The 24,344-nt window shown below is 41.3% G+C and overlaps 1 protein-coding gene and 1 long non-coding RNA gene across 4 annotated transcripts in view; one reads left to right on the top strand and one right to left on the bottom strand.

Moving 5' to 3' along the window:
• The window catches only part of LOC148323461 (uncharacterized), a 57,596-nt gene extending 41,698 nt beyond the window's left edge, over nucleotides 1–15,898 (bottom strand). Inside the window, exons 1-4 of one of the 3 annotated variants that reach the window (XR_015846497.1) lie at nucleotides 15,850–15,898; nucleotides 15,630–15,702; nucleotides 1,464–1,589; nucleotides 1,255–1,351 (exon numbers count right to left, since the gene is read on the bottom strand). This is a non-coding gene — a long non-coding RNA (uncharacterized LOC148323461). Of the gene's footprint in view, nucleotides 1–1,254; nucleotides 1,352–1,463; nucleotides 1,590–15,629; nucleotides 15,703–15,801 lie in introns of all 3 variants that reach the window. The other 2 variants (XR_015846496.1, XR_015846498.1) reach the window with 2 other exon arrangements.
• Nucleotides 1,106–8,858, top strand: cnmd (chondromodulin). The gene is made up of 7 exons (XM_088315266.1): nucleotides 1,106–1,396; nucleotides 1,488–1,613; nucleotides 4,106–4,246; nucleotides 4,356–4,469; nucleotides 4,577–4,730; nucleotides 6,538–6,713; nucleotides 8,269–8,858. Exons 1-7 carry the CDS (start codon nucleotides 1,340–1,342, stop codon nucleotides 8,512–8,514), a joined length of 1,014 nt encoding a protein of 337 aa, XP_088171392.1. The 5' UTR covers nucleotides 1,106–1,339; the 3' UTR covers nucleotides 8,515–8,858.
• Nucleotides 15,899–24,344: the final 8,446 nt, after the last annotated feature.

Below are 24,344 nucleotides of genomic sequence, written 5' to 3'. Positions count from 1 at the left end.
TGATAACTTGTTCCGCAAACGTAACTGACACGGTGCTAAAAAAATACCACAAAATGCAAAAATCTAAATGTCAATTGACATAAATATCTCCCAAGCCAACTAAATGTGTAATTTTTCCAATCAGCACGGTATTTTTTTGTACAAAATGCCGAAAAAAATCTAATGAACGTGACAACAAATGACAACAAAGTCCCCAACCCCCTAAAATATGTCAATTTCTCACTAATGAGTGCATCTTACTTGATTTACAAAATTCCTACTAAATTCCAGAGGAAGATGCTCCATCTCAATCACATCATCAGACTCCACAAACATTGCAACCAAAAATATAATTTACTGCAAAAATGCTAAAACTTTTATGGAGACTCTAAAATAAAAAAATAAAACTTGAATGAAATTAAATTGTTCTATTGAACACATTTTTGTCCTTCTTAACAGTCAACCGATGAATCATGAAAAATGCCATAATGTGTTATTCCGGTAATTATTCATTCATTTATTTATTTTCATTATGCCCATTTCCCAACCATTACAGTTCATTACTTTTTGGATTGCAACCCCATAAAATGATTGCGAGAATAGGCTAAATAACCTCATCTGGCTGCTAAATATGGTCGTGCGCTAAACTGATAACATGCATAAGACAGTGTCATAGTCATTCCGTGTGCTGCCTTCAATTTGCATGCAAATACTACGTTGTTGATCAAATGCGCTTCACAATTGCATATTTTTTTCTCCAAAGGTCAAATAACTCCATCACCTTTCTGATTGCCTTCCAGCATACCAATTATCCAGAAAATGAGGTTCAATCTGTTTCCAAGCAACAGCAACACTGCATATTTGACTCTCTTACCCTGTTTGTTTTTTTTTTCCCCGTTCTTTTCCATTTGAAGCATGAGCGAGATCATGTGACTGGCCCTGACTGCCGATCTGGCTTTCGAAGTGCAAACTTAATGAATTAAGTAAGCCCTGTGCTTGTGTTTGATTGTGCGTGCTGACGCTACGACGCAGTGCTGCGGATCACAGAGCTCATTAAACTATTAAGAGGATAAAGGCAGCATTAATCACACTGGCGCACACATACTGAAACAAGCTTTGTGATGACACTTATCACTCAGTTCAGATTTTTCTTCTTGTTTTTTTTTTTTTTTTTCACCCCACAAAAACAGTGATTTTCATTTGGCACGACTCCACGGCAAACCCACAGGTAACATCAAGAGGGAAAGAATTCCTTTGCACGTCATTCACACTGACCTGGCAAAAAGAACCTTGGAGCACGGCGGGTCTCGCCAAAGAGAAGCAGGAGACATTTCAGGTTGGTCGAGTGAGCAGGGCGACAATGGAAGGACACCTAAAAACTCAACAAAGTGGTGGTTTTGAGCCTTTCGCATATCCGGTAAGACAAAGCGTGTATTCATGTGTATGACGCTGCAGACGCGAGGCTCTGATTAATTTGTCCTCACTTGGTTCTTTTGAAATCGGCAAAGGTCAAAACTCCCTCAAGGATCGGTGGGCTGCTGAGATATGGAGCCGTGGCTCTCTCTGTCGGTGCCGTGTTGATGCTCTGTGCCTCCATGGCCGCTCTCCTTCTGAGGAAGGACAACGAGAGGAATGTAAGTGTCCGCTATGTAAGTGTCATTTTAATAACGATCAAGCTAAGTGAAGACCCGAAAGTTGCTTTGAAATATTTCTTTATGAATAATGCATCTTTGTTTTATTTATTGCAATAATAATAATAATAATACTTGTCAGAAGTGAGTAACGTTAGCACAAATTGTGCTCATTAGGGATGTTGGACAGCACTTTTTTCAAACCGATATTCAGTATTCCGTCTTGAGTACTCACCGACACCAAGAAACGATACCTCTTGCTGTTCTGATATATAAAATGTAATTTAAAATTATGATCCATCGATGTGTCGCAACAACGACTGGCAAGAAGGACTTATTTAATATCTGATATTTTCTTTGCCTTCGGTATCAATGGCTGGTATCGGCAGCTTCCTCGATTACCTGATACCTTACAATTGGGGCAGTATGAGCTTGATACTGATACTTGGTATCGGTACTCACCCATCCCTAGTACTCGAGTAGTATGTAATTACATCAGTATGAATAAATGTTCAATGGTTAAAAAAACTAAAATACTCAAGTAATAAGTAACTGGTAACCTCTGATTTTTTTTCTTTTTTCACATTCTTTCTTTTCTCTGTTGATTTGACCCAGTTTCAATGAGTCACTTTTTTACTAGCTTGGCTATTTTTGATTGGTCCCGAGTCAAACGTCACTAGTAGCTCCGTTGGCTTGGTGTAGCAGAATCAAAATGAAAGTCTCGAGACGGTTTCTTTTTAACAAAAATACTCAAGTAAAAATAAAAAGTATGTTGCATTAATATCACCCTTGACTGACATGGTTCTAGTAATAGTGGTGGTGGTGATGATCTTATTTTAAGAATTATTTCTTTGAAAATCATTATTTCCAAGTGCACAGTACAAGTTTGTCGATGGTCTATCAACCTCACACTTAGCAAGCGACCAGTCCAGGGTGGACCACATCGCTCGCCACAAATCAACTGCGATAAACTCCTGCTTGCCCGTGACTCTGAAAATTGTGATGTTTTACAGTTGCCCTCACTTTAAGTCTTTGATCATTTTAAGTCATGGTAGAATCGAGTTCAGCGTATTTTTCCACCCGAGATGACACTTGCGTTATTTGTGTATGTGAATGGACAGAGATGCATAAGCCAAACGCACTTGACTTATTTTGACTCACTTCACCTCTACTAAAAATAAGATGAAGTACAGTGTTTAAAAAAAAAAAGAAAGAAAGAAAAGTTCAGCTCTGGATGAGATAGACGAGACCCACGATGCGGGTCCTTTTGTTCAAGGGGCCAAATCCTTGACTTGCCTCAAGTGCTGGCAACCCACTCTTTAGCACGACATTGACTCAAGTCTTAAAGCATGATTACATGACGAGCTACTAACAGGCTTTTTGGGCAGCAGGCAGTGTGCAGGCCCTTTTTGAATATTTGCGTTTTATTATGATGTTTTCAAATAACAAATCTGGCCCAAAAATGCCCCAAATGAGATTTCACCAATTTGTGCAAGTGTGTGTACCCTGATTAAAATGTATATATTGTCGGGGTTATGCAAGATTCACACCAAAGCCATTGGGAGCGTTTCTGGGGGTGTGATTGAATTGAAGAAAGAAGAATGGAGGAGAAAATTATTGTTGCCGACTGTGGACATCCTGAGCTTTACAATATGGTCAGCTACGACAGGGACAAAAAAAAAATGACCAGGCTTGGAGACAAGTGAGGGACCAAAAAACTTAACTAAGCGAAGAGGAACGCTCAAACGGATTTGGTGTGAACGTACGATTACACTCTTTGGAAAGTTTGAATAAAATTAGTCCCTGACACCAGTTTCACACACGAAACAGTTTCAGGAAGCCTTATCCAAAAATGAACAAGAGGTCTGCCATTTTGGCCTATTTACAGGCCGCATACTTGAACAAATTTGCCTAAATGAGCTTCAATCGGGACAATATCTGGCGCTAAATCACACATTTAATTTTACAGATGTTACCATGACGATAGATGCTGTAGTAAATACACATACTGCTGGGAAGATGCTACATCTTTGTAGTCATCTATAGCTGTTTGAGTTTGAGTGAAGTGCGCCATCCGGTCTAACAATGTAAAACATAACAGAATTGTTCTCATTGCAACGTTCTTTTTCGAAAGAAAAATATAATGAGGCCCGCCTGTCAATCACCTTAATGCAAACGTGCATTTTAAAATGTTTGTCAAAGCACATGAAATGCTTGTGAGCCCACCACATATTTCCATATTGACTCACATCTTAATGAGCTTACCTGTAAGGCAAAGATCAGCGGCAGGCTTCAACCCTCTACCGCCCCCCACCCCTCCCGCCGAGCCCCTCGCTTGGTTCCTGCTGAGCACAAAGCACGCAGGACTTCTTGAATGCAAGCCAACGCGATGAAAGTAAAAGCAGCACCGTGCTTGTTTCCCTGCCCCGTTGCACTTCCAACCGCTTCCCACTCGACTAATGAGTCGTTTAACGTCCTGTGTTGAATGCTTGCAGGTGTACAGCGCTCATTACAGCATGAACATCAACGGGGAGGTGAGGGAGGGCTCCGTGGAAATCGATTCAGACGACAACGTGGAGAGGTTCAAAACGGGCAGTGGAGATGAGGAGGCCGTGGAGATCCGGGACTTTCAAAGCGTGAGTGACTTTGTCCCGTTGTGGAAAAAAAAGGTTGAGCCGACGTTCAGTCTTGTGTGCTTTCGCAGAGCTGTGAGTGTAAACATGGCATCTCTGTGATTTGGCGCAGGGAATAACTGCAATCCGATTCTTCGGGGGAGACAAGTGTTATATAAAATCCCAAATCAAAGGCAACCTTCCTCGCCTGGGAGCTCACAACAAAGACTCACTGATGTCTGACCTGGTATATGCACACGGCTTTCTTTTGAATGTCACCATTTCCACTTCTTTATCAGTCACTTTTCAGTCGTGCCGGCTTTTCCTAGAGAGTTCTTTTGCTTGTCCTGGCAGACTGACGAAGACATGCCGGTGAGGTTTGATGAAGAGTTCCTCATCTGGGTTTCTTCAGAGCAGCCGCTGAAGGACATCGCTTTCTTGAGCCCCAAGATTCTGGCTCTGTGCGGAGAGCTACCTATTTACTGGCTCCAACCACTCATTCCCAAAGGTTTGCTTTCAGAAAGTGACTCACAGCATTCCACAGTCTGGGGAAAAGCTGACCTGATATTGGCCAGCTTTGGTCTATTTCAAAAGGCTTTCATAGATTATCCCAGTAGAACTAGGCATGAGGGAAGTTCCCCATTAGACCGTTATTTTATTTGGCATTTAATAAAGTTGGACCACTTTCCAATCTGCGATGTTTGGTGCTGGGTAGCGCAATAGGGGAATATATTAGACTAAATATCAATACTTGACAAAAATAAATAAATAAATAAAAACAGTAACAGATCATTATAAATGCATAGCATGAATTTCAAAAAAAAAAAAAAAAAATGAGATTAAATTGCTTTATAAAAATGGCAAGAAAATCAGGAGCTGCGTAACACTGGACAAAAGTACTGAGACACTTTTACTGCTGAGAATTTAAGTCTACTAATTTGACGGTAATCTCATGGTTAATTCCCTAAGGTTTGTTCAAATCCTCATCTTTTGTTCAGAACAAAACGTCTTAAGTCAAAGGAAACATCCTTAATCAGCATTAATCCTGTCTGAAAAGACGTTGACTGAGGTGCATGAACGGCTCGCGTGAAATGCAACTTTGGGGTATATCATAGGAAAAGCGCTTTTGCAAATTGATTTGGTTATTGGTATTGGTCTTATTATTTCCAGAGCTGGGCAGTCCGTCCCGGGGTCAGGGGGGCCAACAATTTTTATGAATAAGGTCGAGACTGGAACGGTCCCGCGATAGCGGCCGTAGGGCGGGTGACTGACCCGCAAAAAAGAGTCAAGTGCCGTGCTCTGATTATTTTCTAACCATATCTTCAAATTTTACAAAAATCAATTCTATCCATTTAAAATAATTAACTGGCTCAGTGTGAATATGTTACAATATTAGTCGGTACACAATGAATTGCATTTTGAATGCCTTGGTGAGATCTATCATCTTGAAATGTGATTTTGATTTCAATTAGAAAAAAAAAACTTTTTTTTTTTTTTTTTTTTTTACAAAAACTTTGCTTAAACTTAAAATAGGAAATCTTTTCCGTAGAATGTCAAGGCATTGCTGATAATAGGCCTCTCCTAAAAATGTGCATGTTGTTTGAGTAGTCATTTGCACTTCCTATTCCTGATTCTTCTCGCCATCCAGTGGAAAGACCAAATTTATAAAGCATGACCTTTTATTGACTGTTGTGAATGTGTCCTATGAACACGAAAAAATTAAATATATTGCTGTGTTATCTCTTACAGTAGCGCTACCCCGACATCAGACAGTGACACTCATACACAATCCGAACTGCGATAAATTACGTATCCATCTTCACAATGACTGACATCATGACGTGACTTTTGAACATGAACTGAATCTCACCAACTGACTCACCCTCAGCTAATGTCAAGCACGAATGACACTCTGCACAATTCTGCTGAGCTACACTCGAAAAAACAAAAGAATCACACATGATTTATGTTTGAACCGTAGTTTTGCTGGTATGAAGCTCAAAGGGGTTGACGTCTCGCCGTTGAAAGCTGCCGGTGGTTTATTACTTACGCTATACATCGACACACTTGTGCCAGTACCAGAAGTGAGTGAAACACATGTGAACACACAACGACAAAGGCGGATGTATTGTTTGAAAAAAAAAAAAAAGAATACTCATAAAATATGCATGGCCACTTCATATCAGTGCTGCTAATTGAATAATTCACCACGTCTGCGGAGGTTCGGGCACATGTAGGATTGCATTTGGGAGGACACGGTGAGCGTCTTGTGAACACTGACCCAATACTCTCGCCTCTTGTGGCTGCCCTGACAGATGGGGTGAGGAGGAAGAGGAGGAGGAGGGACTCACAGCGGGCCAAGCGGCAGTCCCGTGTGGAGGTGTTGGAGGTGACGGAAAAGGAGGACTCCTCCAGGTTGGGGGAACATGGAGGAGAGGAGGGGCTTCAGTCGGATGTGGGATCGGGATTCAACCCCGAGAATCCGTATCATGTGAGTCGAGCGCGACGTACTCGAAACAAAGCTTCAAAGCTGCTGAATTTTACATGAGCCATCAAGACGCGTTTACGGAGCCCTGCAGCAACCCTTGAAAGCAACATCAACCATTGAAACTTTGCTGTTTTGTCAACATTTTTACACATGGCTGCTTTGCATGTGTCTTGCCTTGTTACAAAGAGTGTTGTAAAGCAATAAGCCTCATTAGCAATACGGTTTGGGAATTATGACGAGAAAGACAAGACAGATGGGAAATATAACGACGGGCGAATGGATCGACGAGGTCGGTACAATGAGCAGCGTGGACGCAAGGGCAGTTAAACGGGGTCTGGTGGAACGTATACGAGAGATGGAAGAACGTACAGGCAATGGACGGATGAGAACAGTTCGGTAGGACAGACGGACATAGACTGCATACACTCCCGTCGGGTAGACAGACGGCTAGACGGATATACATGTATATTCCGCAAAGATTTGCTTTCCGGAATGTATGCTGCTAATGTTATAACATTAGCGGCTACATTACGCTGCCGTCTGTGTGACCCATATTTTTGCTGATGTAACACTGCAAATTAAGTGGGACTAATAAAGGCCGTCTTTATCTTTAGACTCATAGATAGCTGGGTGGATGCACTAATGACGGATAATAGATACAAAGACAGAAAGACATATGGATGGGAGAAAGGATACTAGGACATATGGATGGATGGAGTGACCGAAGGACACGGATAATTGATGGTAGGTGACAGACGGACAGACAGACAGATAAACAGATCACGAGTTTTAGATTTCTGGATGGTAGTACAGTGAGATGGAGGAAGACTGGATAGATGGACAGACCGATGGCTGGATAACCGGCGAGTCGGTCAGAATGTTTCGACAAAAGACACTGTAGATGAAGAATCCTCAATGCTGTTCCTCGGGGGTCGCTGTCCTCTCTGTTTTCCATCCCCCCCTTCTGGACCACACCCGATTCAAAGGACATGATCGCTATCCGGCTTCGGCAGACTTTGCTGATTATCTGATCGTTTGAATCAGGTGTGTTGCTCAAGGAGAGATGGAAAAGAGGCAAGACAGCAGCCCTTGAGGAACAGGATTGAAGACCCCTGTTGTGGATAGACAGAGTAGGTCGGTGAAAAGACCAGAAGGCAGTAGGATGCAGACAAGTGATAGTAGAGTGAGACAAGACGTGTTAACATCAGAAAGTGGCACGAACAGGGAAAAAAAGCAAAGGACAAAGTTTTCTAGAAGTGTGGTGTTTTGTATCTCGCTTCGCACTGAGTGGGTGATGCTGTGGCGTTTGCAACCCTAACTGGAGGTCACCTGGGCAACAACTGCCACCCAAAGTTGTTGGACTTATAAAAGTGATGTGAAAACTCCCATTGCTTATAAAAATTCATATTACCTAAAAGAACCCTAGTCACATGTTTGGCCGGATGAGAGCTTTGGACTTTTTTTTTTTTTTTCTTTTTCAGACGATCTAAATTGCAAATGAGCATGAATTTTAAAAAAGATCGCTCATCAAAATTAACAGCGTTTGAAAAACTTGCAGCGCGGCGAAGGCACCGGGACCGTGGCTGGCGCCGACGAGGGAGGCGCCATGACCTTTGACTCCATGCTGGACCACCAGGGGATCTGCTGCGCCGAATGCCAGCGCGGCTACACACACTGTCAGAGAATATGCGAGCCTTTGCGAGGCCACTGGCCCTGGCCGTACAACTACCGAGGATGCCAGGTAGCTTGCAGAGTCATTATGCCCTGTCGCTGGTGGGTGGCACGCATCTTAGGCATCGTGTAGTCGCGCACGCAATGCACCCAAGACCCTAAAGGTCCGTCAACATTTTGCTTGTGTGCAGCTAAGCTTTCTTTTTTAATTAGACTAGCAGAGAATGACTTGCAAGCAGGATATGTAAAGAATGATACCGCGTTAACAAGGAAGTCATTGTGAATGCTGAGAAACAATCATGAATAAAAGTGCATAAAGGATAAAGACATTTTCACAAGTGGGTGTATACTCAGTAGCGCCCCCTGGAAAGCTGAAGATTATTTTCCAGAGTTACACCTGCGTCTCCTTGGTTTTCAACTCAACTGAAAAGTTTCGAACCGAACAGGACGCGTAATTCAAGAGGGACTTGTCCATTTTGCTTTAAAGCAGCCATTTTGGGGGAATTCCAGAGCTCGTAAGTATGGACTTCAATTTGGGAATTAGCAAAAAACGAGCCCCAGCCCATCACAAACAAAAAACAATGGAGTATATCTGCCTTTGACTAGATCAGTGGCAGTCAACTTTCTTTGGCGTCTCTTGGACAGAGCTTTGAAACAAACAAAAACAAATGGTTGAAAATACAGCTCACCACTGCGCCATTATGACAAATGTGCAGTAGTTATTCTAATAGTGTGCACCCTGCGCTTTCAAAAAAAAAAAAAAACAACTTGTCTTTTAATGCCAGCTGCCAGCATGACTGAAGCTGAATGAATCCTCACAGCTGCAGGTGAAAATAAGTCCGCTAGCACTGATATTCACCACCAATAGGCCAATAAATCACGGCTAAAACAATGAAATTGCTGACGCACAGGAGCCTTTTTATTCAGCTCAGCCAAATGTTTTTGTTTTGTTTTTGAAAGCTTTTCTCGAAGTGTCTAACAACATGTGGCCAGTAAGTGAATGTAAAAGTGCAATATGAAGTTTCATCTTCTTTATGCTCGACGACTACAGCCTCTGGTGTGTGCAGGAAGAAAAGTGGCTCAATCAGTAGGAGAATGCATGGAAGAGAAAAGTTGAGAGGAAACGCCCTAATTTTAGGGTTGCTCCACCCAAACTGTGGACCTGGCAGGAAGTAAATGATAGACTTTAGAGGATGGGAGAATTTACGCAGTCAGAAAAGCGCCAACCTGCTCACCTTTTCTGACTGAAGCCCTTTGTGAGCATAAAGTATATTAAATGATATGAAATGATACGATATGAAAATTATTAGAGACGCAATCTTGTACACAAGTAATGATTTTATTCTGTATTAGCAATGAGAAAGCAGCGATTTTTTTAATACTATTTTCAACTTCAACATTAGATAAAGAACCTAAGAAATGTTTTACTTAAGGGTAATCCAGCATTTCTTGTTTGATCTTGAACACATATTTTCGAGAAAGTTATTTTCAATGTCCAATGTTGCTAACAAGCAAGTATTGGAAACAAACAAGCACAGATGTCAAAACAACTCCAGAAGATCACAAAGTGTCCAATCACATAACAGTGATGTCATCTGTTGCGCTAAGTAGTCACCATTTAAAACTTTTTAACACATTTTCTCAAATAAAGTTGTAAAGCACGGAAGTAAAAGTCATTTAGCATGCAGGCGGCAGCATTTCTTCAGGCAAAAAAAAAAAAAAAAATCAACCGATCTGTACTTGTAATGGAATATACCGTGAACATTCTTGATACTTGTGATCGGAAAATAATGACTTAGTGAAGCGCCATGTGGTTCATTGCCCAAGGTTATTTTTGTATGCCTTCGTCGAAGTAACTGCAAACGAATATGGGAGGGTTCGGCAAATGTTGGACATAAGAACGGATCAATGAAGGTCTTGGCATTTGCATGGCTGTGATATCCCATGATGGAATAAAGAGTTGATTTATCCTTTAGAATTTTAGCTTCGTGGTCGTGTCTCTCAGCATTCATGAGCAGCTTCGGAGGGAAATGACATTTCCAGTATTCGTAATGCTGTATCTATTTTATTTATTTTGCATGTACTTATCTACGGACTGTACAGTGCCCGCAATGAGCAATTGTGCGTATTGTTATAAAGCCCTATATCCTGTGCAGCACGCTGGACGGTATCTGCGTGACATCATGTAGCGTTTGTGAGTGCAGCATCTTCAATAAATTGTCATTTAAGTATTGGCTGGCCTTGATGTGTTTTTATGTGTCACATGTTGTTTCCATGGTTCCACTCGGTACTTTTCCGATAAAACTGAAGTGACAGCGAGGTCTGCTGCTTCTACCATTCACGGCTCCCAATGTGTTTGAAGGCAATGCAATTTGCGCATGCTGACATCTGTATTGATGTGAACTAATGTGAGATGAGTGTCGTGGCGATGATGGAAAATATTTCTATAAAAGTGACATTTTGATTAAACCTTTTTCTTTTCTTCACCCCGGTGAAAGGAGAAGATGGTGTGGATGCCGAGCGGACCGATAATGTGATCACGGGCTTTTATTTCACCACTGTTATTTGAGCTATTCTGAATAGCCGTGACAAAAAAGACGAAGAGAAAAAAAAAAAAATCAAAAGAAATCTGATTACTATCTCCAAAGCCATATGCCACCTCTCTAAATAATTGAGAGAAGCCGTGTTGCGATCAGGATGATTTCACACAGTGTGATCCCGGCACATCAAACTACAACAGATGTGAAATTGCATCATATCTGCCAACACGTAGAGGCACATTGAAACTCAGCAGTGTGAGGAAACGACACAAAGAGATGCTTGTCTCTTCGGCGGGAGATTTGTGCAGGTTTTCATGGGGGTAGAGGTGCTTATCACATCTGCGACGCTGATAAGACGTCCTCTGTGCTTCCGTAGGCTATATAATATTAATCCCTCTCCCACGTCTGCACATGCACTTAAAGGAAGGTGACAAGTGTGACATATCCAGGACCTCCTGACGGCTCGTGCTCTGCATGGCAGCCGCCAAAAGAGCCCCCCGAAGTCGCCTCCAGTGATGTAAATTTGCAGGGGGAGTCCAATTTCCATCACAGCACTGTCACTGCCATGGTCATTAAACTAAATCATTCCGTTGCGTGTCACACTGCTCCTGTCAATCATTGACTTGTATGCGGAATGCAGATTGCGGTCACCCACGACAACAGTGCCATTCGGACCTGAATGATGTGAGGGGATCACTATAAAAGTGGACATGAAGCTGCAAACACGCCATGCCCTAACCGAGGGAAATCGGAATTTTAGGGGCACGCTATAGTCGTGTACCACGAGCCAACAGATCCAAAACATTTTGATCATAGCGGCTTGTGCGAGGAGCTAACGAACAAAGCAGTCTACATCCTTACCGTTCATTCTTGCCAAACAGGTATCGGGCAATTTATTTTCCCTACAGTTGCTATCCAGCTGACTTTAAGGCAAGAGTACAACCTGGACACGTTGACACTCACATTCAAACTTAGGAACAACGATTCAATGAAAATGAATTTGACAGTGACTCTGGCTGAATTTCGACAAACAGAAACAAAAATAATGCCACATTCGGATAAGTTGACAAGCTTCTGGCAGCCAGCCACGCACAAAAAAGCGATCGTAGCGGTCCATTTCTTTACTCAGTGCTCCTTCAATCAAACAGCACAACAGATGAAAGGATATGCTGTATGCTGACTGAGATCCCTTCATCCATCCTACCATTTTTTTTTTTTTACTTTACTTTACTTTCAATCGGGTCGTGGTTGAGCTGCAGGCTATTCTATCGCACTTTGGACTGGAGGCAGCGGATACACCCAAAAGTGGTCATCAAAAATTTGATGCACGTGCAAGGAGCTAACATGGCAGTCTACTCTACATGTTTACTCAGTCCTCCTTGTAAAACTGAACAGATGGACTCAAATGAAAGATCCAAATATTTGGTGAATCAACGTCGTAAGTAGTAGCTTACTGTTAACAGTGCTCCCCCACAGAGAAAAAATATTGCCCAAAGCTTTTTCATTTACGGCTCATGAGACCAAATTTGATCCCCACATTCTCATTTTACTCTCTATTTTGTCTCAAATAAATATATTTTGTCCCAAAATGGGAGAATCCTTGGCGATTTCGCTTCAAAGAGAAAATGAGCAATCCTACGGAGCAATATGACTCTCCCACTCAATGCTTGTTTGGGTCATCCACATGACTTGAGGTGTTCATCTCCATTTATAACGACTGAAAAGTCAGGGCGCACAGGATTAAAGCACTTTTACGGTGGTATTTCACACCTATTATTAAAAACTAGTTGAAAAAAAAGCCAAATCAATAAATATTTGAATGCTTTCTGAAATGAAGTCTGGGGAGATGCACTGAATGCTTTTTGTCAACCTTGATTCTTTTCAGACATGCAAAGAAAGAATAAATCCCAGAACTTCGATCGCTCTTGTGTAGGACAGCGTGGAAATCAACCATAAAGACGACTTGGTGTCGCTAACTGTTCGGAAATATGAACACAACACAGTCAGTCTCGCTAATGTCAGTCAAACTGCACCGAAACGAGAGTCAAATTTCGACGGAAGATTTTTGTTATGTGTCAGAGTGAACTGCCAACACCAGAAATAAAGCCCTGAGATGGGATTTGAACCCAGAATCTTTTGACTGCGGGGCAGTACAACGGAGTACTCCCGTGACGGCATCAGAATTTCCAGGAAAAAAGCGATTTGATCACCTTTTTTACGAAACGCATGATATTAACAATCCAGTGGCATGTTTTGTTCGTGGCTTCACTGAGCGTCTGTGCCTTTTCCTGTCAGCTATTTCCTCATCTCGGCACTATCTTCCGCCTTCTCGGAATATGTTGATACAGCGGCACGAGACAAAGCCGTGCGTCTGCACAAGACAAAAGAAGATGAAAAGCACAAAGAGAGACAGACCAAAAACCAACAACAACACACAAAAGGCCCACCATTTCACCACAAGCAACGACGGAAAAATGGCATTCAAACAAAAGAGGGAGCAACAACAGTGGAATCTGTTATCCCGAGGCCCTGTTTGCAGAAAGTCTTGTTTTCCCTTCTTCGTCTCATAAGAGGAGACATATAAACCCCTATTGAGGAGAGGAGATGAATGCGTTAGAGAGCGTGCTCAGCGTGTGAGACGGTGCATCCCTCTGGAGCCAAGCTTACCCAGGCAGCCCTGCAGGCCTACGGAACAAACAGAGCTTTGTGAGCACTGACCCACTGTGCCCAGCGGCCACACTGCAAACCTCCACTTGTGTGCGAAGAGAGCAGCACAAAAAAAAAAAAAAAACTCAGCGTCGGCAGGCGGAATTCGCACAACTCTCCACCTGCGTTTTCATCACTGTGAAACAAGAAAACGCAGGCGGGGGACGCTGCCACTGTGACAACTGAATTAAAAAGCCACTCGGAATGCCTCTTGTCCGGGATTTATTTCGTGGCACGCTCTAATCAAGGCCCCCCTACGCTCCCTCGAGGTCCCTATAAAAACGTCAATAGCTGCCCATAAATATGCCTGCTGTTGACCAGGAGGCATTAGAAGTGTGAAGTGAAGCACTCTGCTCGTCACGGCGGCCTACATTTGATTGCATGTTTTCCATTACATCCAGACATGAATGAAATAAACAGTAGTGACAGTCCATTTTGCACCTTAACCACAACACAGAAACCCTTTTAGGCTTTGCTCATTATGTTTTCTTTTTCTGCAAGAAAGCACTGCGGTGCACACAGAAATGTCGGCCACACACACACACAAACTCACTTTTTGCACCAGCAATAAACACCCAAACACCAGTGATTGTTCCATTTCCTTCTCCCCTGAATGGTCCGAAATAAAAAAAAGGAGATGGGGGTGATACAAGGCTTAAATGCTTTTAATCCCATGGTTGAGTGACCACTTGCAGCCCGGCCAATGAGTCTGACATTTACAGCTCTTTGTATTTCTTGAACATCTGCAGGAGAGCCCACTCGAGACTCCCGTTTTCCCCCTCCCTCCCTGCAGTTTTCTCTCATGCTCTACATTTAGTATGCAAGCTTTCTGGTATGTTGGAGCCAAGTGTCAATAATGTCATCTTCACGGGAGTGAAGGCAACGTTGCTACTCAGCCATGAAATACAATTGTTGCCTGGATGTATGATCTGCGCCTTGTAGACGGCGTACAGGCCCGTACACGTTCATTCAGGATCTAGACCAGGGGTGTCAAACTCATTTTTGTGGACGGGCCACATTGTGGTTGTGGTTTCCCTCAGAGGGCTGGCCGGTATGACTGTGAACCCATATAAAATGATTGGAAAGCCAGTTTTGAAATCAGAAGCTAGTAAGTAATTGTTCAACAATTTTTTAATTTATTTTAAAAGGGGTGGATTGGTAACAAATAAATGGCAATATCTCATATCTCAGTGTTGTTAAAAGTGAAGAAAATATGCTAGAAACAGGAAGTTGATGCAGATGATTTGCCCTTTGCGGGCCACATAAAATGAGGTTGCGGGCCAGATCTGGCCCTCGGGCCTTGAGTTTGACACATGTGATCTAGAACGTATATGCAGTGTATACTGGAGGGTGAACTAAGGTCGATTAATCGCCAATCAAAATGGACGCCTCACTGAAATCAACAAATGAAGGTGCCTAAAAAAAAAAAAAAAAAATTAAAACTAGTAGCATGGTCCCTTGAAAATTATGCAAGTCTATCCTGCAATAAAGTGGTCTCCAACATATTTTTCCACGATGGAAAGTTCTTAAGTCCATAATATTTGTGGACGGGGGGGTGGTACGGTGGGGATTGTCTGAGTAATAAAATGCTCCAACAACAAATGCAAATCCACTGCGTATTTTTATGTACCTCAATATGATCACTATGGTAACGCAACATCCACCACAGAACAACTTTAACGTGCATGAATGAGCAACACAAAAACGGGGGGATTTTGTAGCTATTAACATAAACGTGAAGACACATTTTTATGTAAATATATTATCGGCGCCCGACTGAAACGTGCCAACATAAGACACCACGGAACAAGTGTATGAGGATATATAACTCAGTATAACTATAATTCAATATTTTTTAGCCTCCATTAATAAATAAACTGGAAGTACTGTGAATTTTTTTTCTTTTTTGGTTTCATGTGCTGGTCCGGTCCCGAGTGGCCCGCGGACCTGTGGTTGGGGACCACTGCTCTAGTAACAACAGTGCTCTGTTTTGAAAGGGTACCTGCTAACGTTATAGCTGACGAGCAGTCTTAGATCCTGATGCCAGCCGTCAGCAAATTCCCCAAACACCCTCCCTGTGACAGTGAAAAGACAGGCAATAAAGTGCAGCGGTCGATCAATAACCACTTTATTGTAAAAATGAACGCTTAATGTCGATAAAGAAAACATCCAACCAGCGTTTCTCTCATCCGTCAACCTTTTACCTGCAGACAAACACTCACGGTGATTTTCCTTCTTCCGCTTGCCCCAATCGCAGACCCAGTCATCCAATCGCAAATCACAGACACCTTCAGGGTCTCGCAGAAAGTCAGATCTTATAAAACTCACGCAATCATTCATGTAACACAACTGTAGGTTGGCTACAATATATTACGAGGCTCGAAATTTCTTTGCAGGGCAGTTTTCCTAATGAATTGCTTAATTAGAGGAGCAATTTTATCATTTTGAGGAGCTTTTTTTTATTTATTTTTTTTAATCAGACAACCTGAAGCTACAATATTAAAAATAAATAATCCAACAATATAATGAATGGACAATTGGTTTACTTTTGATATCATCAACAGTTGTTATTTCGTGAATTTACTCACATTTAGTATTCCTGAATGAGTTTACGGTCTTATAACAAAGCTAAATGGATTTTTTTAAAAGAAAATTAAATATCTATTATCTACTGTGATGTAATTTTGAGAGTATTTATTGTGCAGATCTCAAACGTCCAAATCAAAATTCATACATTTGCTGAAAGTGACTTGAAACATGGTGTTCAAAATAAACCAGCAATCATGAGACATTCTGTGTATGCGTTCCATAGAATTTCCTCCAATTTCACAAAAAGTGTCCCAGAATTATTTACAGGTATAACTTTCTTAATTTATCTATCTGTACCAGCAATGCATAGCGACAAAAGCTAAACAATCAAATGCTCTTCCATTAAAAGGCAAAATGGACAATAAACCTGCGTATCCACCAGTTGCCATTCATTCAAAAAAGTCAATTTGTGAGAAATGAGAGACTCATTACTTTCGTATTCATACTTTTGTGACATTTATGTTTTGTGGTGTGCCGTTAGATTTTTCTAATGTAAAATGAGTGTATTGGTTCAACAGATGTTGAGGGACATTAGCCCGAGGGTTCACATTTTACTGTCTTGCATTGCAAATGTGGACATACTGTATTTGTCCAACAAAAAGATGAAAACAAATTGTTTTGTGGTCTGAGCAGACCGTGTTTGTCTATTGTCGGCACTTAAATCAAACTCAAATCACATTTTATGATGCGTGTATACAGAAATTCCTCTCATTCCCAAGGTTTCAAAATACTTTTGCAATGGGTAGCTACTCGGCGTGAGCAAATAGTCATTTAAAATGCAAATATAAATTGCTAGTTATTTGCATGTATTACGTTTAATCTTGTATTTTATAGCCGTATAAATGTCAGCTAAACTCCTCATTTGGCGTATTTGTTTGAGGGCAAAGACAGAGAGAAAGAAAGGTTGCCTTCCAAAAATAACCGCCCGAGAGGTCGCCGTACGAGTATCCGCGCCAACAATCATCAAGCACGTTGGCAGCATGCAAACAAACACAAAGCACTCTCCAATTATACTGTGGCATTAGCAGTAGTCGGAGTAGCAGTAGTGGGATTACACTCCGTGTGTAATGAAACATTATAGCAATTCTCTGTGTGCAGCAACCACAGCAGGATTGTTTTGCTCCATGTGCCGCAATCAACACCACACAAATAGAAAATGTGTCGCGTGCTGTTGCTCTAAATTGAACACGCAAAGGGATTTTTTATTATTTATTTTTTTTGACAAGTAGTCTTCGTTGAACAAAGTCTTCGGTCGAGCAGCGGCAGATGTCAACGTGCAAGCCTTCAATCCATTTTCAAAAGGACTTGTCTTCATTAGGGTGGCAAGTGAGTTTGCATCTATAAGCATCCCACTTTTCTTGAGCAAGTTTCGCCGTACGCGCTAGACTTTTGCCAGATGATTGCGGAGCACATATAAACAAACAATAATTCACACTCACATTCACACCTCAACTCTTCAGTGAGCCCACGGCCCATCGCACACTGAGCAATGTGTCCCACCTCGACTGAAATGGACCATTTGAAAAGGATTACGGGTAGCAACTCTCCAACTAACAACAAGCAATTGAGACCCTGAGAACTTGTATCGGGTTTTCAGGCTCCACATACAAAATATTCTTCTGCTGCAATTAATCGAAATTGAATTACAATCAATAATTTCAAAATTGGCATAGCCATAAAAACGATTATCTACAATATATATGTATATATATATATATATATATATATATTATTTTTAAAATTTTAATATAGAATAAATTGGATTTGTCTAAATATTTTTTCCGTTTATAAATTTGTTTTGTGCCCACCCAAAAAAAATATTGTTTGAAAAATCATGATTTCAAGCATTACTAAAATAATCTAGATGAATATTTTTTTCATAATCAAGCAGCCCTACTCAACTGTATTATTTTTTTTTTTATTATTGAACCACAAAAACATAATGCGCTTGTCCAAGAAGCTGATTACCAGAAAGAGATGACATGAGCAATAATAAAGATGAGAGTGGATATTGTGAGCATGGTGGCAAAGATTGATCGCCTCTTTCACTGACTGCATATTTTGCCTTCAAATACAGAAACATATACCGTGTACATGTATTTTTTTTAAAACACACATGCATATCTGATTAGGTGTTACATTTGCAAAAACTCTCACGTAATTCTCATGAAAACCGATTAACTGAACGTGCATGTGAACCTGCGACAGTTGAGTGAGTTTCGGCCGTGTGTGGTGGGCCTACCATGTATGAAATGAAAGCCAGTGTACCTGAGGAAAGCCCACACAAGCACGGGAAGAACATGCAAACTTCAGAGAGGAAGGTCGCTGACAGAACAGAACAAGATTCAAAACCCTCAACTTTATTTTTTTTTCCTTTAAGTGGTTTATAACTAACTTAAATAGCATCCAGGGTATGATCATTGAGGGTTTTAGTATAACTATGAAAACCACAATGATTTTATTCTATTAAGCCCGGAAGGTTCATTGGCATGAAATGATAAAAGAGAGTGACAAACCTCCCTCTGTGCATTCCCATTAATTCCGTTTCCAAAGACCTTGGCGTCGCTACAGGAAGTGCGACGCAGGTTCGCCATCAAATACGTCGTCAGAAACCAAGATCACATGATCCTCCAGTGGGGTGCTTGCGAGAGGCTATAAATAGCTCAAAGTCGAGCCGCCTTGAGACGACACAACTGCAAAAGTTGGGGGGGAAAAAGCAATGTCAAGAGGTTTTGTCGCATGAAAGCAAAAGTTGTGATAAAGTTTGTGAAGGCAATGCATTTTTTTCCCCCATTTTTTTTTTCTTTTTAAGAGTGAGCAAGCTTGGGCGCTTAGACGGTTCGCCCCGGGGGCCTGGCTCCATACTTAAGGCTTACAACAGCCTCATTATCTCACGTCACATCCCTGCAACAGTTTGTCACAGCCAGGCGGCCTCCTCTAATGCCACGAGGCATCGCACCAATCTCCCTGCAAAAACTATACTGTACACCGTTGCCATATGGACACCATTTTGAGCCGGAGTGGAGACAAGGAAAAGCCCCGCAGGCTGATTCCCCTGGTAACAAAATGAATATTTTATCTCATCTCCATCTCATTTGCACCACATTATTATATACAACTCCCCGTTTTTTAATTAATTGATAGAACAGATCAAACACAGGTTTACACTTTGATTTTTATGAAGGACCATTTTTCCCCCACCGACCATTTTAATCTCACTATAGGAAAACTATCATAACAGGCGTGCTTGCAAATTAATAACTGTCAGCACACTTGAAATGCTTGTCGCGCTTTTGCGTGAACCGTTTCAATGATGAGTTCTTTTACCTGACACCCCGCTGATTAATTAATTTCACACTGTTTAATTAAATCCACAGTCTGGGCAGCACCGTGGGGGAGCTTCCAGATTACCGAAGGGGATCTGAGACGACTGCGCCCTGCCTGCGGTGGTGTGCTGACGTCACTGCGGCATCATAGTGCCACTTTGTCATTTTGATCTTATCTGTCTGCATTTACATTAGCGGGTGCAATGTTTGACATCTCTTGACACCGTTTAGCATATGACACGAGGGCTGCTGCTGTGGTCTGTCAATAATGTTAATGTTAGCTACAAGCACAATTTTAATATTGGCAACAAGCGCGAGCCACAGTTTTAACTGTCTAGTGCGGTGTTAGCTGTATCAGTGTCACTGCTAACATTAGCCACTACGGTGTCTATGAGACTTGTGCTGGCTAGTTTATCATTAATTGTGAGAATTGAGTGTTTTAATGCCAATGATACAGTTAGCGGCTAGCAATAGCTAAAGGTAAATAGCGGGCTATTGCTATGTTAGCATCTTGTCTACCAATGGTTGACTCTTCATTGTAAACTGTTTGTAGTATTATCAGAGTATTTTGTTAGCTAACACAGCTAAAATTAAAGGCTAGTCCCAGGTTGACAGGATAAATTATTAGTCCCACAATAGGGAAATTTGCATCATGTTGGTGGTCTAAAGCGTTTTTACCTGTAAAAGTAAGGCAGGTTGACTGGCTATTTGGCGCTAATGTGACAGTTAGCTGCCAGCTAGCAGGAGGTGGAATGACAAGCGCATTATTAGCAGCGGCTCTTGCACAGGTGGAATAGCCCCACTACTAATGTTGCTCTCTAGAGATTTTTTTAACAATTAATTTCGAACATGCATAAAAATAAGAGTATAGTACAAGTCAATAACTTGTGAGGAAGGAAAAACAACAGCACAATTAAAACTTATCAAGTCACATCAAATGCAAAATAGGAGGAAGAAAAACAACAACAAAACAGAAAAAAATATAATCAACACAACATAGATAATAAATTACCATCTTACACATATAGATCACTTACCTATTTGAAATGAAGTAGAAACTTATCTATTCCTACCACTATATATTTACATATTTCATTATTAGTATAGAAATAATTAGGAATATCCATATCTATCTATACATGAAATAAAATATATAACTATACTCATTCCAATTCACAATACCTTTGTGTCACAATACCATATTTAATTACCAATATGTACTTTGTAGTTATCCATAACTTTTTATTAATTATCAATTTATCACTAAAGTATGGATATAACAGCTACGCTGGCTGGCTCGTGCAGAGCGATGGAATGTTTTGGCTGCACTGTTCATGTTAACTGCAAGCTGTCGGTTGACTGGCTGGCACGCGGTAAGCTGCGAGTATCAGCATCTAAGTGCCACCGCTAATATTCGGCGCCAGCGCAAGCTGCAGATTTACTGGCCATTGTGTCGTTAGCAGGGAGCATTTTGGTTAACATTACCGGATGTTTAACCCTTGAAAAAAAAAAATCTTTTAACTGCCGTTGATTTTGTGTTATGCTATTTATTTCTAAGTCGGTGATTGACAGACAAGCTTGTAAAACAATCCAACATTGTTCAGTGGAGCAGACTGACATCAGAGTGTACGAGACAATAGAAGTTGCGATTGTGCCCACCATTGCTGTTGAGTCAAAAGCTCAAAGTCACACTGATGTCGCATGTCTTGTAGAAAGCAACGAGGTTGGTGCTTTTTGCGACGCAGCGGGAAAGTCGCGTGTGTGGGCCTCAATGCGCGGCGCGCTCTCTCTGTTCTCTTGAAACATATTTTTGGAACATATTTTTGGATCTTTAATCACAAACAACAACAGTCGATGCTTTCAGTTAGCACCGACGGGGAGGTTTGGAACATTCAATTACACATTTATATGGTGCAAGGCCATTCTCGTTTCTTAATTCATCAGGTGAACGTGAATCAAGTCGATTATTTGATCCATTCAGTAAAGATCCTTATAAATGTTTTAATTTTATCTCATGAAATTACCATCTTTGTGTAATATTCTGATTTCTTTTTTTCTCATACATAAATAAATTATTCATGTAAAAAAAACTGACGATATGCTTTTTTCAGCGCCGAGACCGATACAGATTATTATCAGTCATGACATTTCAGGCCAATATTCATTGATTGAAAAATAAGGGGAAATGGTGTCAAAATTTTTAAAAATAAAAACTGCTAAACTTTTAAATGCCTTTAAGCACATGTTTATTAAACAACTTTAGTGATTAACAACATATCAAAGCTTTTTTCGATCTTAGAAAATAGAAAACTTAATTTTAAAAGTCGAACAAAAGGTCCACAGAGCTCCCAGGCTCAGCTGCATGTAATATAGTTCAATGAAAGCAAACATCTCTTTAAAGTTTCCAATGGCAAATATTTTTCAATTAGTTGTGAATTACTGACAATATCAAAGTTTTGCCAAAGTCTGTTGCCTGTTGCCTCCCGTTGTGCGCGTGACTTGTGGTGAAAAAACAAACAGGCAGCTTACAGCTGATTGGCTGCTACCCACTGCACAAGCAACCAATCAGATGGTGCTGTGGGCAGTTCAATCTGCTTCTGCAGACAGGGCCACCAGCACAACAGAGCGAGAGAGCGATGTGAGAGAGCCAAAATAAACCAGCTTTTAATTTATCGGCCTTGAAAGTTTAAAAAAAAAAAAGGCTGATGCCTATTATCGGTAAAATGCCAAATATCTGCACAATAATCGGCCTAGCACTAAAAAAAATACACATTTTATACAATACAATACAGTATTTTCAGACCCAAAGTCAGTCTTCGAGAACAAATAAGTAGCAATTTCTTCGTAAATCACCATTCACCGGTATATTGGATTGATGCATATGAAATGGTAGAAGAAGTTGCATCCTTGTAGCTATTAGCTCTTACGCTTGAGGCAACCTGAAACACTCACCGCCCCCTGCCCCCCACGCACAATAATAATGTCAACTAAGCTGTCTTGATTGCAAAGCAACATCTGGTTTGGTGTGAGTAACCTGAAGTCGGTGTTCACACTGCTTGCCCTGGGCCAGACCCTTGACTCACTCGCAGCCGTGACATCAGATCGGAGCAAGTGTCAATCACATATCATGCGTCGCCGCTCTCTAATCACTCCTTTGGCCGCGACGTTAACATGGCACCCATCACCGTAAATCTCATCACACCTTCCACCACCTGTGTGAAGATTGCCTTGGCGTTATGTGGGGCCGTCAGGGACATCATTTAGGATATCTCAACTGAAACACTGGCAGATACTACTGGAATGCTATCGCTGATTACTATAATGGTCTCACACACACTACTAAAGTGCGCCAAACATTCTCATACACTACTGAAATCCTTTCATGAGTCATACTGAAATCGGCCCATATAATATATTGAAATGTGTCCATATAATATTCTGAAATGTTTCAGTAGTGTATGAGAGCAAATCAGTGAGTGTGATAGTGTCACAGTAGTTTGAATGCGAGCGTTTCAGTAGTGTGTAAGGAAAGATAACCCTGAATTATGTCCCTGACGGCCCCTTACACGTTGTTGTGCTGCGCAAGTCGACGGCGTCTCCGCCCGCCACGCAATGACTGATTGATGGCGTCCTATTTTTAATGCATTGTTAAATGTGTAATGCTGGGAGACACTTTATGAAAGACCTGCGAGTGGAAAGGGGGAAGGAAGAGCGCAGATGACAGAATGAGGTCAGGAGCAGAGATGGATGTGTGCGGGGGGGTTTGAGGACGGGGCGATGGGGGGAAGACGCCAGCACCTGATAGGTCTCGCTGTCACAGGACGAGGCGAGCGCAAATAAGAGCGTTAATGCTGTGTCAGTCAGTCGCCACGCCAATTAAAAGTTGAGCCAGTTGAAAAGATTCTCGCATTCCGCCAGCGCGCTCGCCAGGCGTCGACAAAAGGCGAAGGAGAATTAAATTGCTGATTCTAATCGTGCCGTGTTTTCTGTTATTTTTTGGCCTTTATTGTATCTTCGCTGCAAAATGCTCTCATTTATCCTCCCTGGCGCAGCTGACACTTTTCCTGGATGCTCGGTCTTTGCATTTAGAAGGGTATTGGCAAACTCTCAGGCAGGAAAGCAAGTAAGCGATTGACTTTGGATGATGTCTGAAACAAGGAAATGCAGGAAGCGGAGGTTAAATGTTGAATTCTCATTTTTTTTTCTGCAAAAAAAAAATAAATAAAATGTTTTTCCAGTCACAATATTCCAAATTTATTTTTTTTTTCTTCTCACACATACTCAATGCCTTGGTAACTCTTTTGTACCCTTCTCCTTCCTAACTGATAACTTTGTGGAAGTGCTCCGCAGACCATGGCTTGGGCTATAAAACGTAGCTACAAAATTGTCAGCAAAAGCCGAGTCGAGCATCTTCACTTTATTTGTAGTTAATTAGCAGCACTTTAAATGGAGGCAGTTGAGCGCTGACTCCCATTTATCATGAGTTTGAATGTAATTAATTCTGAATGCGGCCGCGTCACCATTTACAGGAGGGTGTTTGTCATTTTTTCCTTCCTCTCTCAAAATGTTTTCATTTCAGATGAGTTGTTCAGGTTATAGTTCACGTTAATGACGGAAAATGTTTTTAAATGACTCACCTTGGTCTAATTTTTTTAAATCACACAACCCAGCATTTGAACAGGGGTGTGAAAACCTTTTCTATCCATTATAGCTATTCTTATTATAATAACTCCAATTTTATTTTTCTTATTATTACATTATTACAACACTCATTTAAAATTGTGACTTACCCCCTAAATGTA

This window comes from Idiotropiscis lumnitzeri, chromosome 14 (assembly GCF_059441095.1).
Source record: "Idiotropiscis lumnitzeri isolate Australia: NSW breed Sydney's pygmy pipehorse chromosome 14, RoL_Ilum_1.0, whole genome shotgun sequence".
NCBI classification, from domain to species: Eukaryota; Metazoa; Chordata; class Actinopteri; order Syngnathiformes; family Syngnathidae; genus Idiotropiscis; species Idiotropiscis lumnitzeri.
This window is presented reverse-complemented; position numbering and strand designations above follow the sequence as displayed.